We start from the raw sequence: 22,163 nt of genomic DNA, 5'->3' as shown, positions 1-22,163 counted from the left end.
CCGTGTATTGTGTTAGGAGCCATTGTGCGTGATTTGGGTTTTATGATCGGGCCGTTGCAACTCTCGTCTCCGCGAACTTCCAAATCAACACTCGTGCTATTCCGTAGTGGAAGCTGGTTTGAATGGATAGCTTCTTCCTCCGCTCTTCCCCAGACGAGGGACAATCGGAGGAGCACACGGACTGGGGATATCGCAGACAAAGTTGTTGAATGTGTGTCGATATAGCAAAGGAACCGTTGTTTTCATTGTTGTACCTATATCACCAGTTAGCTACCTAGTGTCAGGTAGCGAAACACTAGCTATATAAACGGGGTATTTGTTCCTTAAAGGGGCAAAGTCGTGTTGTGCGTTGTCTTCTTGCCCCACATTTTCCGGTGGTAAAAGCCGGATTGATTAAAACTAATTTCAGTGGGCCCCGGCCCATCCATTCCACCGTCAAAACCAGCGACTCTTCGCACCCACAAAAGGCGCCGAGATTGGGCGAATAGCGAGCAAATACGTCCGCGTTTCTCTACCCGCTCCCCCGCCGACCTCCCCTCCTCGCTCCCCGGCGCTGACAGCGGACAAGGCCGAGGTCGCGACAGAGCAGGCCCGGCCGCCGAGGCTCGACCTGTGCACCCCACCTCCTCCGCATCCTACCACCACACCTCCTCACCAGCAGTCCAGAACCAGGTCCACCGCCGAGCCCACCCTGGAGAAGGTCGAGGGTAGTAAGAGAAAGGAGCACTGCATCACCACCACAACAACAACAGCTGCCGACATGAACCATCACCACACGCAGCAGAAAGCCGGAGAGCAGCAGCTCAGCGAGCCAGAGGACATGGAGATGGAAGGTAAGAAATTGTCCGAAGAAGGGTGAACTTACACGTAACAGCCTATTTTTCATAATTTAACAGCGGCGCGAGAAATGCATTAAGTTGTATGCTCAACTCTACAGTAAACACGAAGGCCCGACGCTAGCCAGGATAGCCGATTTGTTTTTTGCTGATTGTGCGTCCGTTGCAGCACACTTGTGTGGATCTGACCTCAGTTTGCGTTATAACCGAACTGGAGCTGGTATTTCTCTCCGTATGCTTCCAAATATTAAATTCTCCGTAACATAACCCCAAATGAGCTGTTTATCCACATTGTCAGATATTAGCCACACTAATCATTCATTAGTATCGAGCACTGTTTTTAATAAATATACTGTTTTTGTTCAAGTTCTCAGATGCATTTTTACCAAATCATCGCAATCGTGAGTCCACATTGCGTCCATGAAACTCACTGGTTGATGATAACCTCACGTTACACGTTTGTAAACACGTTTGTTAATGACAGACTCTTAGTCTGTCATTAACGTGGAACCATCGCTAAGGACATTAATCCTGCTGCTTTGACTTTACTGTGGGTTGATTCTTGACAGTTATCGGCACCTGCGGTCCTCGTCAAAGTGTAGCCGTTAATGCAATCGAACTAATTCTAACGTGAGTTAAAAAAAAAAATGTATTGAGTCATTGACGTGAAAACATAGACAGTTAATTAACGTTGGGCATGTAACGTTAAGCCAAAATATAGTGTGTTAGCATCGTGTCTGATGGCTCGTACATCAAATGTGGGCCTACAGAGTGCGTTAACGACACCGGGTGAATAACATTACACGGTAAATGATGTCCGTTTGCCCGCAAAAATGCGTTAATTGCATAATCTGTGTTGTAAATACGTTTGCCGGGTATCTGTATTACTTGCACTTATGTGTTCAATACGCTGGTAAAACGCAAATGTACATTGCTAGCGAGACAAGCTAATTATAAGCTAGTCCGTTAGCTTCGAGGCCCACCTCGTTGCGTTCATTCGCTGGCTAGCATGCTAGTTAGCTGATCCGCCAACACTCACGGAGGGGGTGTGTGGCATTCCAAATGGCGGCTTGTATTTTGCGACGTTCGATTCAGATGTTGCTCAAATGTTAGACATTGAATATTTGCCTCACGCGATCGAGTTTTTCCACTTGTCTCTAATGGCTGTGTACCGTTTTAAAGTTCATACTTTGGGTGTTTATTTTTTTAAATTAGGATTTCTGGTAGCTAGTTAGCTCTTATGATTCCAGCTAATAAGGGCCTGCAGATGAATAAATGGCTCGTGTTTGCTAGGTAGCTAGCGCTAACGCAGATGCGGCGATCGTGGTTTACTAAATTGACTGTGGGGATAACACGTTTAGCTATGTCAGCAGAGCAGATGACAATCCGGCGGACGTAAATGTAAATCATGTTGATGTTTAGTTAGTTTATACTTTGACGTTTGACAGCGTTTTAGGTGAAACGTGTGGCTAGTGACGGTAGTCGCCGCTGCGGTAAGCCAGGCCCGCACAGAGGCAGCGCGGGGATTTGCTGCTTCATTGTATGGACGACGACCAGACGGCATGGAGCTCGCCATTTTTAATGATCTCTGTTATTGTTCGTAAGCTTTTGTAGCCAGGGCCACCCATGTTACCGTTTTAGTACGCGTTTTACACGCAGAACACCCGACCTAAACACCATTTCATGCATTTTTTTAATTAAATGTCAACTCTGTACAGGATATTGTCTTGCGAGAGCCTTCAGCATCACTGCGTCATTTGGTCCCAGTGATTTTATGATCTGTTCGCACACACTTTGTTACTTGTTATTTTCCTGCATGCTTATCTTATATAATTGCAGAAATGAGCAAGTGGAACCAGCACCAGGCGTCATTTATATGTTTCAATCGTTTATTTTAATATTTGTCTTCCTAGCAGCAGGTGCACTCACAGACTTCCTCACCCTTAGTTGCTGGTTCACCCATGTTTGATTCTCTCCCAGTGCACTGCAGTGAAAACAAGTTGACATAATAAACACAACACCTTTCCTTGGTGAGGCTTCATACAGTTCGTCATGAGATTGTTGAGGGGATGTTTTCATACCTTTACTGCATCGGTCCACATTCAGACAGAAACACAAGTTACTTAGTCTAATGCATCAAACAGCATTTCAGCATCTTCGTGCCAAGGAAGTGTAGCAGGATCGGCTGTGCTCTTATAACCTTGTTGCTGTAGGTTAAACGCACACCTGGAGTTGTTTTTCTGTTTGCCCAGAATACAGGAGAAAATCTGTCTCTGTGATGATTACCGTTAATGAAAAATTAGGAAAGATTAGAATACTTTGCTGGCACTTCGCTCTTGAAATTGAAAGTTGTAGTGTAATCATAGCAAGTGTTAAAATACTGAGATGCTTCTTGGAAATATTTAAAATAAATCAATGTGTTTAAAATAAATCAGTGTGTTGAGATGCTTCGGATTTTCACCTTCCAGACACCTGTGTAGTTTGAGTGTGGCATTTTTTGTCGTATATATAAAATTATTGGAACCATATCCAGCTTCGGCTTGTGCAGATTGCAGGGTCTGATAAATTTTGGAAGTAGTTCTCAGAGGTTTCTGGATAGACCGGCACAGTGGGCGGGACAAGAAGTTGTCATGGATTTGACTGACAGACCCCATGAGCACCGTGTAATCCACTTGAGGAAACGAGGTCAGTCTCCTGGAGGACTCGGCCAGTAACGTTACCTGGAGACGCACACACAACTGACACCATTTCAGCCGTCAGCTCGGAGGAAGACGAGGCTCCCAGATACACGTGAAATACAGTGTAAGCGGCAGATTGACACATCAACATGTTTGGAGACATGTGCCTGAGTTATATCAATGTTGTTGTTCCGGATAAGTCTGGCTTCTGTTGCATTATTGTTGTCATCACAGGATGCAGGCAGATTTCAATCACTCCTTGGAGTCTACTCCAAGCTCATCTGTTATCAATGCGTTTCCATAGATGAGACTACATAGAGCCGACTCATGATACGGAAGGATCATTGTTGTCCTCTGTGCGCGTGTGTTTTTGTTTGAGCGATGACTGGCAGCCTAATCCTGCATTGTGTCGATAATTACCCAGCCTACTGTAATGTCCCATGGTCTTTGTCTCACACACACTCTCGCTCTCACACACAGACTGGGAAAGACGACATGCCATGCTGTCTCAGCAGTGAAATGTATGAAAGGGGCCATGAAGGATCTCTATGAAATGTGGCGATGCAGGAGATAAATATGGAGACAGTTGATTTAAAAAAAAAAAAAAGTCCGATCTGGGTTGATGCTGTATTTATGTAATAAATTATGGTAATTATCAGATTTTAAGTCCTGCTCTTTAAAAGGTGCACACATTCACAGCAACTTGGCAAAATAAGATTTCTTGTCTAATCTCATCCCAAATGTTCCCAAAATTTACAATCTGGGACAAAACTGCATTTGGTATTTTAAGATGTAAGAGTTCTGATTTGTATACCGCACTTTTCGGACCACAGAGCGCACCGGTACATAGGCCGCACCAGCTGATTTTTAAAAGAAAAAAAAGAATGTGTACATAGATAAGCCGCACTGGTCTATAAGCCGCAGGTGTCCCCTTTGAACAGCAAGATGCTTTTAACGGTACTAAAGTTGTCTTCTATGAACATCATAACATGTCGCTAGCTTCTAAGCTAATTTTAACATTACGGCCAATGGGGAAATGCTAACCGTGATTAGCATTAGCGAATATATATATATATATATATATATATTCATATTCATATATATATATATATATATTCATATTCATATTCGACCCTGTCAGTAACAGCTGGTAGCAGAGGGGTTGCTGGTAGCAGCTGTTCTGTGTCGGGAGCTCGTAAATGTTGTGTTAGACCGGAACCGGAAGTTGCGGTTGTTGTTGTGGCGGAGAAAAGCTACGGAAAAATCCGTATATAAAGCGCACCGGGCTATAAGCAGACGCCTCAAAGCGTGGGGTAAAAAGTAGCGGCTTATAGTACGAAAAGTACGGTATTCACATTTCTGGAAATAAAATGCTCCAATGGTAGTAAGAAAGTAATCCAGCTCAATTTTAAACTTTAAATGGTTGTTTCTGTTGACTGGTAAACATGGATTACAGTGTGTGTGTGTGTGTAGTGTTTGTTTATTTATTTTTTATTTATTTTTTAAGTCTTCATTCCATATTGTATTGACCTTGGTCAGGTAATCCGTTTTTGTTTCTGAGCTGCTGAAGTCACACATTCAGCGACGGCATCGGCAAGCTTTCCTCCAACTGAAGAAAGGTCTCTAGCCTGCTATCGATGCTAGAACCATCCAGTCTTATTCGACTGTTCCTCTCTTTGTACAGCTGGAGACACAGACGACCCTCCAAGAATCCCGGCCAACCCAGTGATCAATGGTAACGTGGCCATGGCAGATGGACACAACAACACAGAGGAGGACATGGAGGATGGTGAGGATGATGTGCACTTGCACTAACAAACACATTACAAACTCCAAGCACTTCTGCATGAAAAGAGCTTGTTTCAAAGCTTGTGCTGTGGAAGTAAATGTCCTTTTTAATGATCCAGGTTTCACATGATCCGATGAATTACTGGTCAGCTAATTGGCTGTGGGGTTGTTGGTCTCTCATTAAGTTGTATCCATTGACCGGTTGCACCTGGTCTTGAAATCTGTTCGCCATCCCACCTTTCCACCTGTCAAAACTCCATCTTTCCACAGACACCAGTTGGCGGTCAGAGGCGACTTTCCGCTTCGTAGTCGAGCGCTTTAGCCGCCTGAGTGAGTCCGTGCTCAGCCCGTCCTGCTTCGTCCGGAACCTTCCGTGGAAGATAATGGTGATGCCGCGCTTCTATCCCGACCGGCCACACCAGAAGAGCGTGGGCTTCTTCCTGCAGTGTAACGCAGAGTCCGACTCCACGTAGGTGTCTCGGTGGGACGAGGGATTTGGGGGACATTGCAGAGATGCACGGGCACAGTTGAAACATTTGCTGGTTCTTGGTACACATTGGGACTTGTGAGAAATAGCTCTTTTCACCCCAACGCACTCAAATCTCACTCGCTCCAAACATAGAAACAAGCTTTGTGTGTTTTTAATTATGGCTTTACCAGATATCTTTTATTTCTTACATTCAAAGCTTCTATTGAGGTTTTCAGATGAATCTTCAAATGTCTGTCGTCATATTTTATGATGACGTCACCCTAAAAAATGCCCATAAAACTAAATTGCCACTTTACGCTCCACTCAACTCGCTTGCTCTGGTACTCGTTCACGAATAGCGTTATTTTAGATAACATTAAATGAACTATTTCCATAGTTATAAATAGTTTTTTGCGAGGACACCTTTTACAAAACTGGTGTTCAGTCAGTCCAGACATTTCTATATTGAGCCGATTTTATTCATTTCCAACAGCGGTCCTGATGACCTGATCTTCTAGTCAAGTACTTTGCCTCAAAGGCCTTTTAGTCACAGGTGGTTTGTTTTGTGTTACATCATAGATGCAATAAATCAAGCTCACCATTCACTTCCATGTTCTTTTGTTTTTGGAATATTAAATCTTTATTAATGTTTTATAGTTTTTCACGAACCTCAACAGAATCTTAACGAGTGAACGCTCACTTAGACGGCTCATTCCCACAACATGGCTGCAGAATTCCCCAATAACAGAATGTGTTAAATCTGTAACTAGCTCCAGATCTGCATCAACATTCATGGGATACATGATGCCATCATTACTTTGTTCGTGAAATAAAGATGATAGTCGTTTTCTAATTAGTTTTCTGGATGCTGTTGTTTCAGGTCATGGTCGTGCCACGCTCAGGCCATGCTGAAGATCATCAACTACAAAGACGACGAGAAGTCCTTCAGCCGCAGGATCAGTCACCTGTTCTTCCACAAAGAGAATGATTGGGGCTTCTCCAACTTCATGTCCTGGAGTGTAAGTACAGAAACTGAGAAATATTGGCTTGTTTGTTGAAGATGCTGATAGAGACACTGGCAGAAACACAATATACATTTAGTTGTTGTTTGATGGACAGAAGAGGCTTTGCTGTAGCATAATGCATTTGCACATTGTGGACCTCTTATTCATAAATAGGAGTAAGAAAATGCGTTTTCTGCCATCTACTCATATTGATATGAACTGTTTTGGTGGTGTTGTGTTTCAGGATGTGACCGATCCAGAGAGGGGCTTCGTCGATGATGACAAAGTCACATTTGAAGTCTATGTCCAGGCAGATGCCCCACATGGAGTGGCGTACGTAGCTCCTGATTCTCTCTGGGTTGGGGTTTTTACAATAGTCCCAGGTTTCATTTTCTAACGTAACATCATCTTTTTCTCTGTAACCAGATGGGATTCAAAGAAACACACAGGCTATGTTGGACTAAAGAACCAGGGAGCTACCTGCTACATGAACAGCCTGCTACAGACACTGTTCTTCACCAACCAGCTGCGACGGGTATGGTTTGATCTCTGCATCTGTGTGTCAGTTTCTGTGTATTTTACACGTTTGTTTGGACGGGACACACACTTGTTCCCTCCTGGTGGTTCACATGATGTGTGTGTGTGTGTATATGTATGTATATGTATGTATATGTATGTATAGATAGATAATTCATGAGCACTGTGCAACAAATGGTTGCATTGTGGATCCCTTTAATGAGCCGTAGTGTCACTGCTGCGGCATTGCTTTTTCCAGAAGGAGCTCTAGAAATGAATTTTACTTGTCATGAAAATAACACATTTTAATATAGAAAATGAGTGACTTCCACATAAGAGTGTTATTGTCCAAAGCTAAGTGTGAATCCTCTCGACTTCCTCCCCAGGCGGTGTACATGATGCCCACAGAGGGAGACGACTCCTCCAAGAGCGTTCCCCTGGCTCTGCAGAGGGTTTTCTACGAGCTGGAGCACAGCGACAAACCCGTCGGCACCAAGAAACTCACCAAGTCCTTTGGGTAGTGTAGACTTTCTTTGTTGGCGGCTCACCTGTCCTTTATCTTACAGGGGCACAGATCGATGCTGTAATATATCTGTGTTTTCTTGTTGGCATTGAAATGCTATAAACATTGAAATCCAGATGCCTTTTCACACTTAAAGACGGCGTTGGATGTTATTTTTAGTATAATTTTAAATGGTTACCAGCCTCGCATCTTTCCTGATCTGTGAGTATTTTATCTAACTACCTTGTTGTGTTTTCTTTTTCCTTATGTGAAGATGGGAAACACTAGATAGCTTCATGCAACATGACGTACAGGAGCTGTGCCGAGTGGTGAGTTCTCTCATATGCCCTTAGAGAATGTGGGTGTGTATGCATGCTGAATAGATACTGACTTGCTGTGTGTGTGTGTGTGTTTCAGCTCCTGGACAATGTGGAGAACAAAATGAAAGGCACCTGTGTTGAGGGAACTATCCCCAAACTCTTCAGAGGAAAGATGGTGGTATGTTTCTTTGTCTCCAGCTCTTCTTGTCTGACTTGTCCTCCTGGTTTCAGCCACATTTTATGTAGTTGTGAAAGTCCACCGTGAGTTAACTTTTTAGTGAGACTGATGCTGTTTATTTATCAGAGTACACAGTAAAGCCAGCGCAGCATGCATTATGTAAACATTGCTGTACATCTAGTTGATGTGAAGTGGTCTAACTTAGTACAGGATGCAGCCTGGAACAAGGCCAGTTTAAGAATAGACTGAGGTTAAATCAAGACGTGACCCTGTTTAGAAATTTTTGACTTGCCAATTGTATCGTACAATCTGACGTGTGTGTTTCTCTCTAGTCATATATCCAGTGTAAGCATGTGGAATACCGGTCAGAGCGGATAGAGGACTACTATGACATCCAGCTAAGCATAAAAGGAAAGAAGAACAGTGAGTACCAACATCAGCACCTTCATTTCACTTCATTTTCTCCAACAATGAATCAGTGGTGCTTCAGCAGATTCAGTTTTTTATATAATGAATTGGTTTAAACATTCCTTTTCTCTGACATTTTGTCATTCCTTGAATATATATTGTATTTGCTGTTAACTCCCATCTGTATACAAGACCTGTTTCTGAATTTACCAATATGGCCTTTTTCTTGATCTCATCTTTGCTTTCTGTTTATTTCCAGTCTTCGAGTCGTTCAAAGATTATGTTGCAACTGAACAGTTAGATGGCGACAACAAATATGACGCAGGAGAGCACGGCCTGCAGGTAAGGATCTAAATTATTTGTGTCTTTTTGTTCGAGTTCATTTGCTTACATTTAGTTTTATTTATCTTGCTATATCTTATATGGTGTTTATGCTGCAACCGCTGAGGAGAATGAATGGGATGTACTGACCGGATGACACATTTGTTGTATTACAGGAAGCAGAGAAGGGGGTGAAGTTCCTGACCTTCCCTCCAATCCTCCACCTGCAGCTGATGAGGTTCATGTATGACCCGCAGACCGACCAAAACATCAAGATTAACGACAGGTAGAACAAAAACACCAGACTTCATAATGTTTACTTGTCCACTGCCCAGCTTGAATCAGATCTCTGCTTGTCGCACACTGCGCCGGTGGTTCGACACAGGTTTAGAGATGGTCTGGTCCATAATCGCATAGGTTAAAGGAGCAGTCTATTTCCAGAAACGGCCCCCGAGCCGGTGCTCTCTGAACAGCACGCCCTGACCTGCTGCACTAAAACAAGAGAGAAAGTGAGTCACTGAGTGTTTCCTGCAGGCCGTATCGTTCTGTGTAAAGCCTTTCGGGAGCTAATGGTGTTTTAATAATCCACCAGGATAATGTGACACTTTGTGACCACGCACGCAGCCGTCCAGAATAGTTAATGTCCCCCTGAAGCTCTGAGTCATCCGTGTGACACTGCCACCTGGCCCCCTGAGGGCTTTGTATAAGTATACACACACATCCAGAGTGTGTGGATATGCAGTCGGGAGTTAAATGATGGCGGCTTCAACTCTCGCTTTCTTTTCTTGCATAAATTAGTTGTTCCGAATGTTAATGGCTTAGTCGTCCGTCCTCCTCTTTCCTCTGCAGGTTTGAGTTCCCGGATCAGTTACCTCTAGATGAGTTCCTTCAGAAGACCGACTCCAAGGACCCGGCCAACTACATCCTGCACGCCGTGCTTGTGCACAGCGGGGACAACCACGGCGGTCACTACGTCGTCTATCTTAACCCAAAGGGAGACTGCAAAGTTACTGTCAAGGAACCAATCGTGAGGACACTTTTTCTAATACACCTTACACCAAACATTGTGTGGGCGGTGTTGGGCTTTCTGCACTAATAATACGACCAGCTGTTCTCATTGTCTGGTATTAACTAAACTATGGGTGCTCGACTTCTTCAGATATGCGATCTACTTCAGCATCACGATGAGTCATTTGATATGACGACATTAGACGAAAAGTAAACATGTTTTATAGTGTTACTATCTTTTACCACATTCAAAATGAGCATACGAATGTTCTCTCTCGTTACGATGTAGACCTTAAAGAATAATGTGGAACTACAGCTATTTATGTTCTACTTATTTACATGAAATTAAATGCATAGAACATTCATTTCTCTCTGGCCTTTTAAACTTAGACTCCAGAGCCAAGATGAAGAATATTAGCTGCCACTTCTTTAGTGACAAATCACTCCATACATAGTCTGTGTGTTAACTACAGTAGATGATGTTCTTTATCCTACTGGGGGCTGTCGGCCACCATCTGTACATAATACAATGTCTAAGTATCCTCATACAGCCCCACATCAAAACACCCAAAGCATCCCATTGAAAACCAGGTGAAGCGTTTGCTGAACTACCTACTAATTGACATTTAATGGTCCGATAAGCTACTTGAGAGAAGGCCATCTCACCACTTAATGTCAAGACCAGTGTTGAATTAGCGACATAATAAATACATTCTGCCAGTCAGGAGTATAACCAACAACAATCCAGCTTTGTGCCGCTGACGATGCATAATGACATCATTTAACATTAAGGCTCAGTCATTTTATTGTCTGTAGTAGTACATCTAAAACCTTCTTACACACTCGACACCTTTAACCACTCCCATCCCCTACTGAGCTCCTGTCTCTCTCTCTCTCACACACACACACACACACACACACACACACACGTTAGTGTCGTGTGCTGTCGCTTATTTTGTGATTGATGGTCACTTGGTTGAGCACTGTACGAGTCATCCTTTTCAAGAGACCGATGGGAAGTTAATAGATATGCGTTTGTAAGTTGTTGGTTGAAAGCCTGACATAAAAGTTGTCGTAAGTGCTCTCTGGTTTCCTCTTTCTTTCCCTCCAGTGGTGTAAGTTCGATGACGACGTTGTGTCGCGGTGCACCAAGGAGGAGGCCATAGAGCACAACTACGGAGGACACGATGACGACCTCTCAGTGCGCCACTGCACCAACGCGTACATGTTGGTCTACATCCGCGAGTCAAAGCTCAGTGAGTGACATGCTCCTCTCCTTCTGCCTTTCTGGCTCATATTAAACAGAGATTTTCCCATAAAAATACGACTTATTGTCCTCCACTGCACCAGCTGATCTGTCTTTAAGTACAGCACTGCATACTAGGCCTGGGCGATATGATGAGAGGATCGTTCAGCAGGATACTGGTCCTCGCATATATTCAGTCTTTGTCTTCTCTATTGATCTCAGCACGCCCTCCTATAAAATAGCACTTACGTAGTGCCTGTACACTGTGGCCACTTATGGATAATGCAACATATGCTTCTCCATTCTAAATATGTTTGTCTCTTAAGCTCTTTTTGGATAAAACTTTATAATATTGTTTTTCTTAAAGCGATGTCGTTTAGAGCATCGGCCAACCTTACTCCATGTGTGGCAAAATGTAATTGCGGTTTCCACTTCTTCATTTGGTGACTGACTTACTCCCGTTGGCAGCCGTAGTTGACTGCCTTAAAGACTACAGCACACACTAATGTTGCACGGTGTATCGATGCTAAGGTACCCGTACGTTAAAAACGATACCATTTTGCATATTTTTAGTATCGATACTAATAGTAGCGATCAATTAAGATAAAATATGAAGTGAAAACATCAAACTCACTATGCAAGTAAATGAAACATTGTTTATCCACCCACTCCCACAGACAGTCAGACAGATGCCAGCAGAGTCAACACAGAGACAGAGTTCCCTTCAGCTGTGTTTGAAAGCCAGCGGAAATATGAGAGGCTCAAAAGATGCGAAGAGGTTAAACATTAATATTAATGCTATTTGTTAAGTGTTCAAAACGCTGGGGAGGAACAAGCTGGTAAAAAGGGAACCGTACAGATGTTTTATTTATTACTATTATAGATAAATATACCAGTATCGTATTTGTGGTATTGTATCGTAAGTATCGGGTATCGTGATACTTATGGCAGGTATCGTATCGAAGTCATCATTTTGGTATCGCAACAACCCTACACACACCAATGTTACAGTGCTGCACTCCATGATCCTCACATCTCCCCTTGTGTCCCAGGCGAGGTGCTCCTGCCGATGACTGACATGGACATCCCCCAGCAGCTGGTGGAGCGTCTGCTGGAGGAGAAAAGGGTGGAGGCACAGAAGAGGAAGGAGCGCCAGGAGGCTCACCTCTACATGCAGGTCCAGGTAGGAAACCAGGACGGCTGTCTTTAGTGCTGCGAGGCTTTGCACACTTTGCAAGCTGCTAAGTGTTGAGAGCACACGTCTGTCATGTGGGCTTTAAGTTTCACAGACTGGAAGGTACAGTGGGAACCTGAAAGCGTTGCTCACATTTTTGTGGCAGTGCTGGACAAGTGGGTACAGCAGTGTAGCACTAGTGGTGCCAAACCAGCAGATTGGTTTCTTACATACTGTGATGTGCTGCTCCATTACGTTAAGTATGCTAGAGCTTATTTGACTTTTAACATGAAAATACTTGTAGAAGTGCTGAGATATAATTTCATAGTTGGATGTAAACAACTATTTACCTGATCAGCAGATTATAACATACCTGTCTTCTGTATGAATTACCAGGCCTATTATGCATTAGCACTCCATCAATACTTATGGGGTTAGTGTGACAGTTTTATGTTATATTGGAATATAGCGACAAGGTTATCAAAGGGAGCAACAAAATGGCCAACGCCACCTTTCTGTGAAGGCGAGTCGACGGTTGTTTTCTCTGACTGAGAGAACGTGGGCGCGCCGGCTGAGCTGTGGCAGTCAGTGTGGTCGAGATGGTGAGAAGAGCAGCGAGTGACACTAAGGAAACGGCTTGTTAAAAGATAAGAAAAGTTTATCCTGTTCACAGATGTCAGCAGCGCTGCCTTCATATAATTGAGCCACGTATGAGGTCAGGACAGAAGGCTGATTTCTCGTTATTCTTTTCTCTGCAGAGGCAATGCGAGGAAACTCCTTTTCTCATTTGTTAAACCTGATCTCAGCAACAGACAACATCTGTGGAAAACAAAAAATACTACTAAATGTAGTTACAGTGATCTGACGCCTCACTGCAGTTTGTTTCCCAAGAGTTCTCACTTCTCATGTCCCGGTCCAGTCTGAACTAAGTCACTAAGGTTGTTTTCTTCTTGTCGTCCTCATCAGATCGTAACAGAGGACCAGTTCTGTGGTCATCAGGGCAACGACATGTATGACGAGGAGAAAGTGAAGTACACCGTCTTCAAGGTCCTGAAGAGCTCCACGCTGCAGGAGTTTGTCCAGACCCTCTCCCAGACCATGGTGTGTGTGTGTGTGTGTGTGTGTGCGCGCAATGGATCCGACTAATGTATTTTTAAAAATGTATTCATCCCGCATGCACCGTATATCCAGTCACTGTTTTTTTTAAACGCGTGTACACACACTCGCCCGAAATCTCCCTCCCACTGATCAACAGTTGATCAGTACACCGTGCTGACTTGGTGAGAATAAACAGAAGTTTTCGTCTTCAATGGTCTCTAAATGGTTGTAATCTCGAGCCCTCACATAACTGTTTAGATCTTCTGTTCTCTCATCATCTGCTTGATTTATTTTTCTCCCACCATATTGCTACTTTATGCCTTTTGGGCTTTTCCGTTCATCTTTTTTAATAAGTGTGAATTCAATGAATCTCTGCTGTTGATTTGCTGCAGGGTTTCCCACAGGAACAGATGAGGCTGTGGCCCATGCAGGCCCGGAGCAATGGAACCAAGCGACCCGCCATGCTCGACTACGAGGCCGACTGCAGCAAGTCGGTGAGTGTTTGTGGGCGTAACCCGCGTTTGTGTTTTGGTGTTCGATGGGCATTTTGGAAACTCTTTTGACTGCTGTTTGACGTACAGTCAGGTGAGAAGCTGCCACTGCATCATCACTGCCTATCCAGTACATTTATCGCTCTGGGACACATTTCATTTAAGTTACAAAAGTAACCTAAAGACCCATCAGTATATATGACGAGTGTGGTCCACTCGTCTGTAATATGTATTTTGGTTTTAAAAGTTGGTGCATGTTTGTGTTCCAGATGATCGACCTGAGCGACAATGAGAACCCCTGGACAATATTTCTGGAGACGGTGGATCCAGAGATGGCGGCCAGCGGGGCCACATTACCCAAGTTCGACAAAGACCGTAAGTCCACCACGTCGACCCTCATCCAGCCCAGTGTCTGCAGCGTTTTCTCACCTCGTTTTGACTTGTAGAGCTCAGTGACTTGTTCTTTAGCTTCAAACGTCTCTGCTCAGCATGACCTCTACATCAGAGTTGTATTGCTTCAGACTGACTTTGCATTGAGGTTGTTGGCACAGACGTACTCCAACTTGAAATACTAGAAATGCTGCTTCACAGGTTATGATCACCGGCTGTTACTGTTCACATTGTGGTAAATGCACGATGAAGGTAATAATAGCAGGTGTTGGGTCATTGTGTGTAACTTGAGTTGACTTCTAGTTGTTATCATTTAAGCGAGGTCTTTGATATGCTGTCCACCTTCTGTCGCAACAATGTCTTTTGTGTCTCTCGTTTTTAGATGATGTCATGTTGTTCTTGAAGATGTACGACCCCAAAACCAGAAGCTTAAATTATTGTGGACATATCTACACACCTATATCCTGCAAAATAAGTAAGTGGTGGCCACGTCCCAGTCTATTTGAAGCTTACCACGCGGTCGAACGTCACATAAAAATGAGTGGAGCTTCAAGATTTAAAGTGGTGTTTCTGTTGCTCTTTCTCGCCCTGTTACCAGGAGACCTTCTGCCAGTCATGTGTGAGAGAGCAGGGTTTCAGCAGGAAACTAGCCTTATCCTCTATGAGGTGATCTATTTATGTAGCGCTCACATTCCTCCCTTGTTCTCACTCTTCACAGCCGTGTGCTCTTCTATCTGGCACTCGAGTCGTGTCTCACAACCTCCTGCGCACACTTTCACACCGCTACATGCAGCACGTCTCTTTCTCCTAACATCTGCTCCTCTGTAGCTGCGTGTTTACACATTCTTGACGAAATACTCTTTCCAGACGGCTTCATTCTGACTACATTTCCCACGATGCCTTGTGTGTTACAGGAAGTAAAGCCCAATCTAACGGAGCGGATACAGGACTACGACGTCTCTCTGGACAAGGCCCTGGATGAGCTCATGGACGGTGACATCATCGTCTTCCAGAAGTAAGGCCCATTATTACATTCAGGACGCGCGGTGAGGGCTCAGTTACATCCGAATAGATTTAGAGTTTTAATAGCAGCATGGCTGAGTTGTAGTTCTAGCTGTGAGCTTTATATCAGGACAAACATGGTGCAGTAATGCTCATTGACAGTCAAGCGCCAACAAATGAATGTTGCGTGAGGAAATGCATTCGTCGTGTTTTGTTAGACGTCAAAGATGCACACGATGTGTTTTGGTGAGTTACACTGGCAGTAAACGGAACTTAAGTTTGTCACAAGAAGATTCCACACGTCACTCTAACCTGCAGTTGTATAATTAGATTTAGCGCAGTACCGCTTCTTATGTTCTGTCCTAATAGTACATCAGATGGGCGGAGGACTTGCATGTCTCGTGGCTCTTTGGTGTGTCTGATGAAATACAGAGGAGAGTACATGTGCATTTAGAGGAAGTTCTTGCTTAGAAATATTCTTTGAAGGCTCCGAATGGTCAGTTAGTCTCGAGCCTTCTTTTGTTTCAGGCCATTTTCTTAAATTCTCTCTCCCGACCTGTCACATCTGTGTCTACCAACTCTTCCCTCCCGTTGTCTCCTCTGCGTCAACACTGCACATTCTGTACCCATTTTTTTTTTTTTTAATTCGTCTATTCTCTTGCCTTTCTCCAATCACAAAGGGACGACCCAGAGAACGACAGCAGCGAGCTGCCGACAGCCAAGGAGTATTTCCGGGATCTCTACCACCGGGTGGACGTCATCTTCTGTGACAAGACCATCCACAACGACCCAGGCTTCGTCGTCACGCTCTCTAACCGCATGAACTATTTTCAGGTATGAACTGGTTTCAGGTACGGGCCATCCATTAGATGAATGTTTGAAGTTTGGGGGGAATTCAAGATGAATAGTTTTTCTATTGTTAATGTACATACTGATATTAAACCATAACAAAGAAGTCCAAAAGTATTGTGCCCTAAAACGCAGACACAGATGAACTCTGTCAGGCTCTGCTGATCCCATTGTAATGTTTGTTTGTTTGTCAGGTGGCCAAGACCGTAGCTCAGAGGTTGAACACTGATCCAATGCTGCTGCAGTTCTTCAAGTCACAGGGGTAGGAGGCTTGTCTCATCCACGCACGTGCACACGCACACAGAGAGAGAAGTCTTGATCATTTCAGTTGATCAGTGATGTTGACACAGACCCAAGAAGTGCAAGAAATGATCCAATGTGGTTTTAATTAATTCATATTTAATTTAATATTCCTCCTGTGATATGTTCCATGGACACAAACCGGGAAATAACGATCAACCACATATACATAAGTCGTCTGTGTCAATACGTCTCCATATTTCCCCTTTTACGTACACGTTTCCGGTCCTGCTTGACGTATAGAAACATGTGGTGTACGTTTATATATCGTGTTTTTATTCTCGCAGCTTGTGTCATGTTTGCCTTGGATCTGGTTACTTGCAGTTGTCAGTAGAAATGTTGCGTAACCTGTCCCCCCCCCCCCCCACCTTTCTTTGTTGTTTTCCTCTAACTCCTCCCACTCTGCCTCCCTCTCTCCCCCTCCATTCTTCCTCTATTCTGCATCTCGCTGAATTTTTTCGTCTTCCCCTTCTGTTTCCGTCTTCTCCCTCTTTTTCTCTCCTTGTCCACTTGCCTCTTTTCTCTCCTCCTCCTCTTCTTCTTTCTTCCGCCCTCTTGTTTTTCTTCTTCGTCTTCTTCACTCCCCTTGGTCGTCCTGCCCCCCTGCCTGGTGGTGTGGTGGCCAGGTACAGGGACGGTCCAGGGAATCCTCTCAGACACAACTATGAGGGAACGCTGCGGGACCTGCTGCAATTCTTCAAGCCTCGGCAGCCCAAGAAGCTGTACTATCAGCAGGTAGGGAGGCTTCAGGGGGGGTTTCTGTTTTCTTTCCCACAAGTTTTTGGAAGTGTGTTTTGGCCCACGACGGCTGCTTTTGTGCCAAAGTGGTAGCTTTTATGTTTCAAGCTCTCCTTGTAATCAGTCTTCTTTCATTTGTTGTTTTTCACTGTTTCTCATGTTGCTGCTTGTGTTTTATTTCACTCATTCTGCATTTCTTGGTCTTACATTATAGTAATATTTTTGGCTTTTGGACTGAAAGTAAGACGTTTATTGGGTTTTAACTTGTGCCCTAAGATATTTCGACGGCCTTTGTTTCACTGTTTTGTAATGGGTTTTTTTTAGACCAAACGACTAATTAATTAAGCTTGGAAATAACTGGCAGATTAATCAATAATTGCAGCCCTACTTTCAATGTTCATAAATATTTCCAATTGTGCACTTTTCTCAGAAAAATGATTTTGTGTCTTCTGTCAGAATGAGGTCTGATTTGATTCTGAATCAGTTTTCCTTCTCATCAAACATTCTTTCTGCTTTCCCGAAAGTTTAGTTTAATTCTGACTATAAAGTAAAGCAGATTTATGTCAAACACTGAACCAGTAGACATTTACTAGATGTTATGACGGCAAGGTGTCTTCTCCTGTCGGGCCATGTGATGGTTATGATGGCTTAGTTCACATTAGAGGGTCCAGGCTAAGCTAACGAAGCTCAAACTACCGTAGCCAGCTGTCAGCGGAGGTAGAAAAACCTCCAGAAAAGATGAGTCAGGCGTGCGTCATCGTCAATCAGTGTATTATCTTCTAAATATAACCGTCTCTGTGGCAGTTTATAATCTGTAGCAGATACAGACAAGTGTGAAGGGAGATTCTTCTGCAACTGGAAGATGCAGTATTGTGTGCACAAAATAAATTGAATTCCAGATGAAACCTGTGTGATCGGTGTTACGGCAACACATTGGATCACAGGGTGTTTAACGGCTCCCTGATTGTCTCTCTCTCTCTCGATGCGTCCACAGTTGAAGATGAAGATAACAGACTTTGAGAACAGGAGGAGTTTTAAATCCATATGGCTCAACAGCCAGTTCAAAGAGGAGGTAAGGCAGAGACGCACTCTGAGCATTATGTCACTACACACAATCCAATCTGTGGCTTCTGCAGACGTGAACTGTGCCCGTGTGTTTGCAGGAGATCACCCTCTACCCTGACAAGCACGGCTGTGTGCGGGACCTGTTGGAAGAATGTAAAAAGGCCGTGGAGCTCTCTGAAAAAGGCTCCGACAAGCTCAGGTAGCCACCCGTTTAAAAAGCTTTTATTGTGAAGCAGCTACAGTAGCGGCAGGTATCCCACCCTGTGGAAATCTAGCTTATGATAGTGAACGTTATGAGAGTGAGTATTTAAAACACTAAGAAACTGCTACTTTCCCTCAGAGTTACTATAACTCACGTCTCGGTAACACCAGAGTTCATCTCCTTCATGCCTCAGAGGTACATGAATCTAAGGCCTCAGCCTGCAGATTCCTCTCATTGTTATAAAGTCGTCTTTAACAACGCTGAGATTTTAATATCTGCTTCAAATGAATATTTTTGTTGACCCGTTTTTCACGTTTTCCCTGTTTTTAATTGGACTTCATGCTCTGAGAACCAGTTCCTCCTCTAAAAGCTGCGGTGGCGCATTCATCCCTCCTCTCTTTCTCCCCCTGCAGGCTGTTGGAGATAGTAAGCTATAAAATCATCGGGGTTCACCAGGAGGACGAGCTGCTAGAATGTTTATCTCCGGCCGCCAGCCGCACCTTCAGAATAGAGGTATGTGCGTGTGAGGCGTTCCCCGCGTGTCTGTTCGGAGCGTCTCGTCTCGTTCAAGTTTATTTTGACTGATTTTTCCTCCTTTAGTCACTCCTCCTCTTCACAGGCCGCTGTGAAAAGATGTACAAAGATATATTATATATTCGCTAATGCTAATCGCGGTTAGCATTTCCCCATTGGCCGTAATGTTAAAATTAGCTTAGAAGCTAGCGACATGTTATGATGTTCATAGAAGAAGACAACTTTAGTACTGTTAAAAGCATCTTGCTGTTCAACGGGGACTCCTGAGGCTTATAGGCCAGTGCGGCTTATCTATGTACACATTTCTTTTAAAAATCAGCTGGTGCGGCCTATGTACCGGTGCGCTCTATAGTTCGGAAAGTACGGTGCACTTTACATCTTTTCAGTACATTTTGGGACTTTACAATGATATGTAGTTACTGTCAGTGTTTGGATCACACCATCCACCCCTGGAACCTAATTCCCCAAATGTTATAATCCAGATAACAGTGAAACGTAATCTTTATCTGCAGCCGTGCAGAAGTACTGGCTTCAAACGATGAACAGAAGAATGTGGGTGTTGAGTTTAGAATTTGAGTGTCGACATTGTGAAAGAAGTGTTAAACTGCTCCGTACAGCCGTAACGTCAACTAGTCTGTACCGACCTCACCCAGAGTGCACCTGTCTGAGGAGACTTCAAACACCGGAAGTCAGCAACAGAATTTGTGAAACTGCTCTTTAAAGTAGCTGACCACCCACTGGAGGCCTTTCCACTCGTATTTCATATCCGGTAGTGGGAGTAGCCTGCTCTAAAGTTAGTCACAGACACAAACTAAATCTCTCCTCTCTCTCTCTCCTTATTTCCTTCCCTCAGGAGATTCCTTTGGACCAGGTGGACTTGGACAAAGACAGTGAAATGCTGATCCCCGTCGCTCACTTCCACAAGGAAGTCTTCGGCACCTTCGGGATCCCCTTCTTGCTCAAGATCAGACAGGTGTGTGTGTTTCTAGTCTGCTTATGATGTAATACTCAGAAAGCCAGCTGCATGCTCTGTGATTGGCTGGTTGTTTCCTTCCTTGACCACTACTGTCCTCCTCCTCTCCCCCACAGGGCGAGTCATTTCGGGAGGTGATGAGGAGGATTCAGGCCATGCTGGGGATTCAGGAGAAAGAATTTGAGAAGGTAAGACACGACCAGAGACGACTGTCTGAGTTCATTTTAAATGTTTTATGGTGAATAATTGATGTGCATGATTCATAAAATGTCTCAGACATTCTAGTTTTATGCATAGAAGACGTTTTAATGTGTTATACACAGAACTACATGTAACCAGTCGGTCTGATATGTTGTACTGGGGTTAGCTGTCCAGTAACGTGCGTCTGTCTGCGTTCGTTCTCAGTTCAAGTTTGCGATTGTGATGATGGGGCGGCATCAGTACATCACCGAGGACGAGTACGAGGTCAACCTGAAGGACTTTGAACCACAGCCAGGTATTTACTGCTTCTGATGTTACCATGGTGACCGGCTTTAACAGGGAACAGGGATATGTGAAGTGTGAGAGAGACTCTCACCTGCAGCGTTGAGAAGAAGAGCTGTCAGAGGGAACTGACGTTCCAGCCTCGCATCACTGTACTTTGCTTGTATTTGATTGTCCACTGCAGAAGTTGCACCGAGTTCTTTATCACCCTGCGTTTAGCTTCCCCCGAGCCCGCTATGTTGGCGTCTGTGTTTTTTTGTGTTTTTAGGTTAAAGGTAATTTAAGTATTCCTCCGCATCATAAAGATAACGTTCAATAAGAGACGTGGCGTGAAATGACCTCTCTGACGCGTCTCCTTCCAGGTAACATGTCCCACCCGCGACCCTGGCTCGGGTTGGATCATTTCAACAAAGCTCCAAAGAGAGGCCGCTACACCTACCTGGAGAAAGCAATCAAGATCCACAACTAAACGCAGCCCGCCCTTCCTCTCTGTCCTCCATCCTCAGCCTCCTCCTCCACCTTCCTCCCTCTCTACTTTAACACACCATAACCACAGACTGTAACCAACGTGTGCGTGTGTGTTTGTGTGAGACTGTGTGTGCGTATGTGTTCATCACTTTTAACACCCTGCCTGGACACCTCTACACCGGCACTAAGTCTTCAGCGATTCGGATCTTGCTGCAGCTGACGGATTATCCTTCAACACAAAATTAACTGCACCAACCACCTCCTCACTGTTGATTTTGCTGTTTATTTTCTTTTTTAACCGTCTCCCTCCATGTTTGAGGCTGTTCGGTTGTTTTCTGTTATTTTTTCTAACTTCTCTTTTGACTGCCTGTTTTCTCTTTTTTAGTTTCCTGTCTGGAAGTGAAATTGGATTTTAATATAAAATAAGAAGAGAGGGGATCGTGGAGAGGAAGTGGGACGCTATATATATATATATATATATATATATATATATATATATATATATATATATATATATATATATATATATTAGTGTCAGACAGACTTAGTTTTTGTTTCCTTCGCCCACCAGCTTGTTTTTTTCCCCGTCAGATTTTTCTTGAAGTTGTTTTTAAATAGAGTTGTGTGAAGAGGCGTCGTACTGCTGTGTGGGGAGTTTGATGGAAGGATGTTTGAGGACTAACTGACAGGAGCGGGGGGGGGGGGGCCCGATGGTCATTTCCCGCGTCTATCCCGAGGCTCACTCGTTGCCCCGATGTGGTTCTTTAGATTTTCTTTCCTCTGATCCTTTTAGTGTAACAAAGCAAGTATTTCCGAGTTTACGCGCAATTCTTTCTCACTTAGTTTGTTTGGAGGAAAACTGAATTCATTTTTTTTTTTGTCTCTTTCTTCAGATCTTGTACAATAAACATAACAATCCACAGCATCTGTTTAAAAATAAATGGGGGGGGAAAAATAAGGAGGATATTTGTCTGTATTTCATCTTGCACGTAGGCACTCAATGTCAGAGGTTTCTCAGGACGGACAAATGTACATTGTGGTTATGGTTTTGAGTTGCTCCGTGACTTTAAAGGAACACACACACGCAGACATTGCCCCCCTTTGACTTTCTCTTCCTTTTGT

General features: G+C 43.9%; 1 protein-coding gene across 2 annotated transcripts; it reads left to right on the top strand.

Moving 5' to 3' along the window:
- The first annotated feature begins 417 nt into the window (after nt 1-417).
- usp7 (ubiquitin specific peptidase 7 (herpes virus-associated)) lies at nt 418-21,520 on the top strand. Of its 2 annotated transcripts, none has more exons than XM_079282378.1 (31): nt 418-833; nt 5,199-5,303; nt 5,573-5,771; nt 6,652-6,790; nt 7,020-7,108; nt 7,202-7,310; nt 7,678-7,808; nt 8,068-8,122; nt 8,211-8,291; nt 8,624-8,714; nt 8,959-9,041; nt 9,197-9,306; nt 9,870-10,047; nt 11,140-11,284; nt 12,327-12,457; nt 13,415-13,549; nt 13,939-14,040; nt 14,307-14,412; nt 14,810-14,902; nt 15,026-15,093; nt 15,342-15,442; nt 16,110-16,263; nt 16,473-16,540; nt 17,205-17,313; nt 18,311-18,388; nt 18,480-18,580; nt 18,997-19,096; nt 19,971-20,090; nt 20,207-20,278; nt 20,496-20,586; nt 20,936-21,520. In XM_079282378.1, the coding sequence occupies exons 1-31, from the start codon at nt 761-763 to the stop codon at nt 21,040-21,042; spliced, it is 3,324 nt and encodes a 1,107-aa protein (XP_079138504.1). In that variant the 5' UTR covers nt 418-760; the 3' UTR covers nt 21,043-21,520. The 2 variants fall into 2 exon arrangements, with proteins under 2 accessions (XP_079138504.1, XP_079138503.1); XM_079282377.1 differs by having other exon boundaries at nt 609-833; nt 17,211-17,313.
- The last annotated feature ends 643 nt before the right edge of the window (nt 21,521-22,163 follow it).

This window comes from Melanostigma gelatinosum, assembly GCF_949748355.1.
Source record: "Melanostigma gelatinosum genome assembly, chromosome: 13".
In the NCBI taxonomy this organism is placed as follows: Eukaryota; Metazoa; Chordata; class Actinopteri; order Perciformes; family Zoarcidae; genus Melanostigma; species Melanostigma gelatinosum.
The sequence above is the reverse complement of the archived record's forward strand: the minus strand, read 5'-3'. Positions and strand labels throughout refer to the sequence as shown.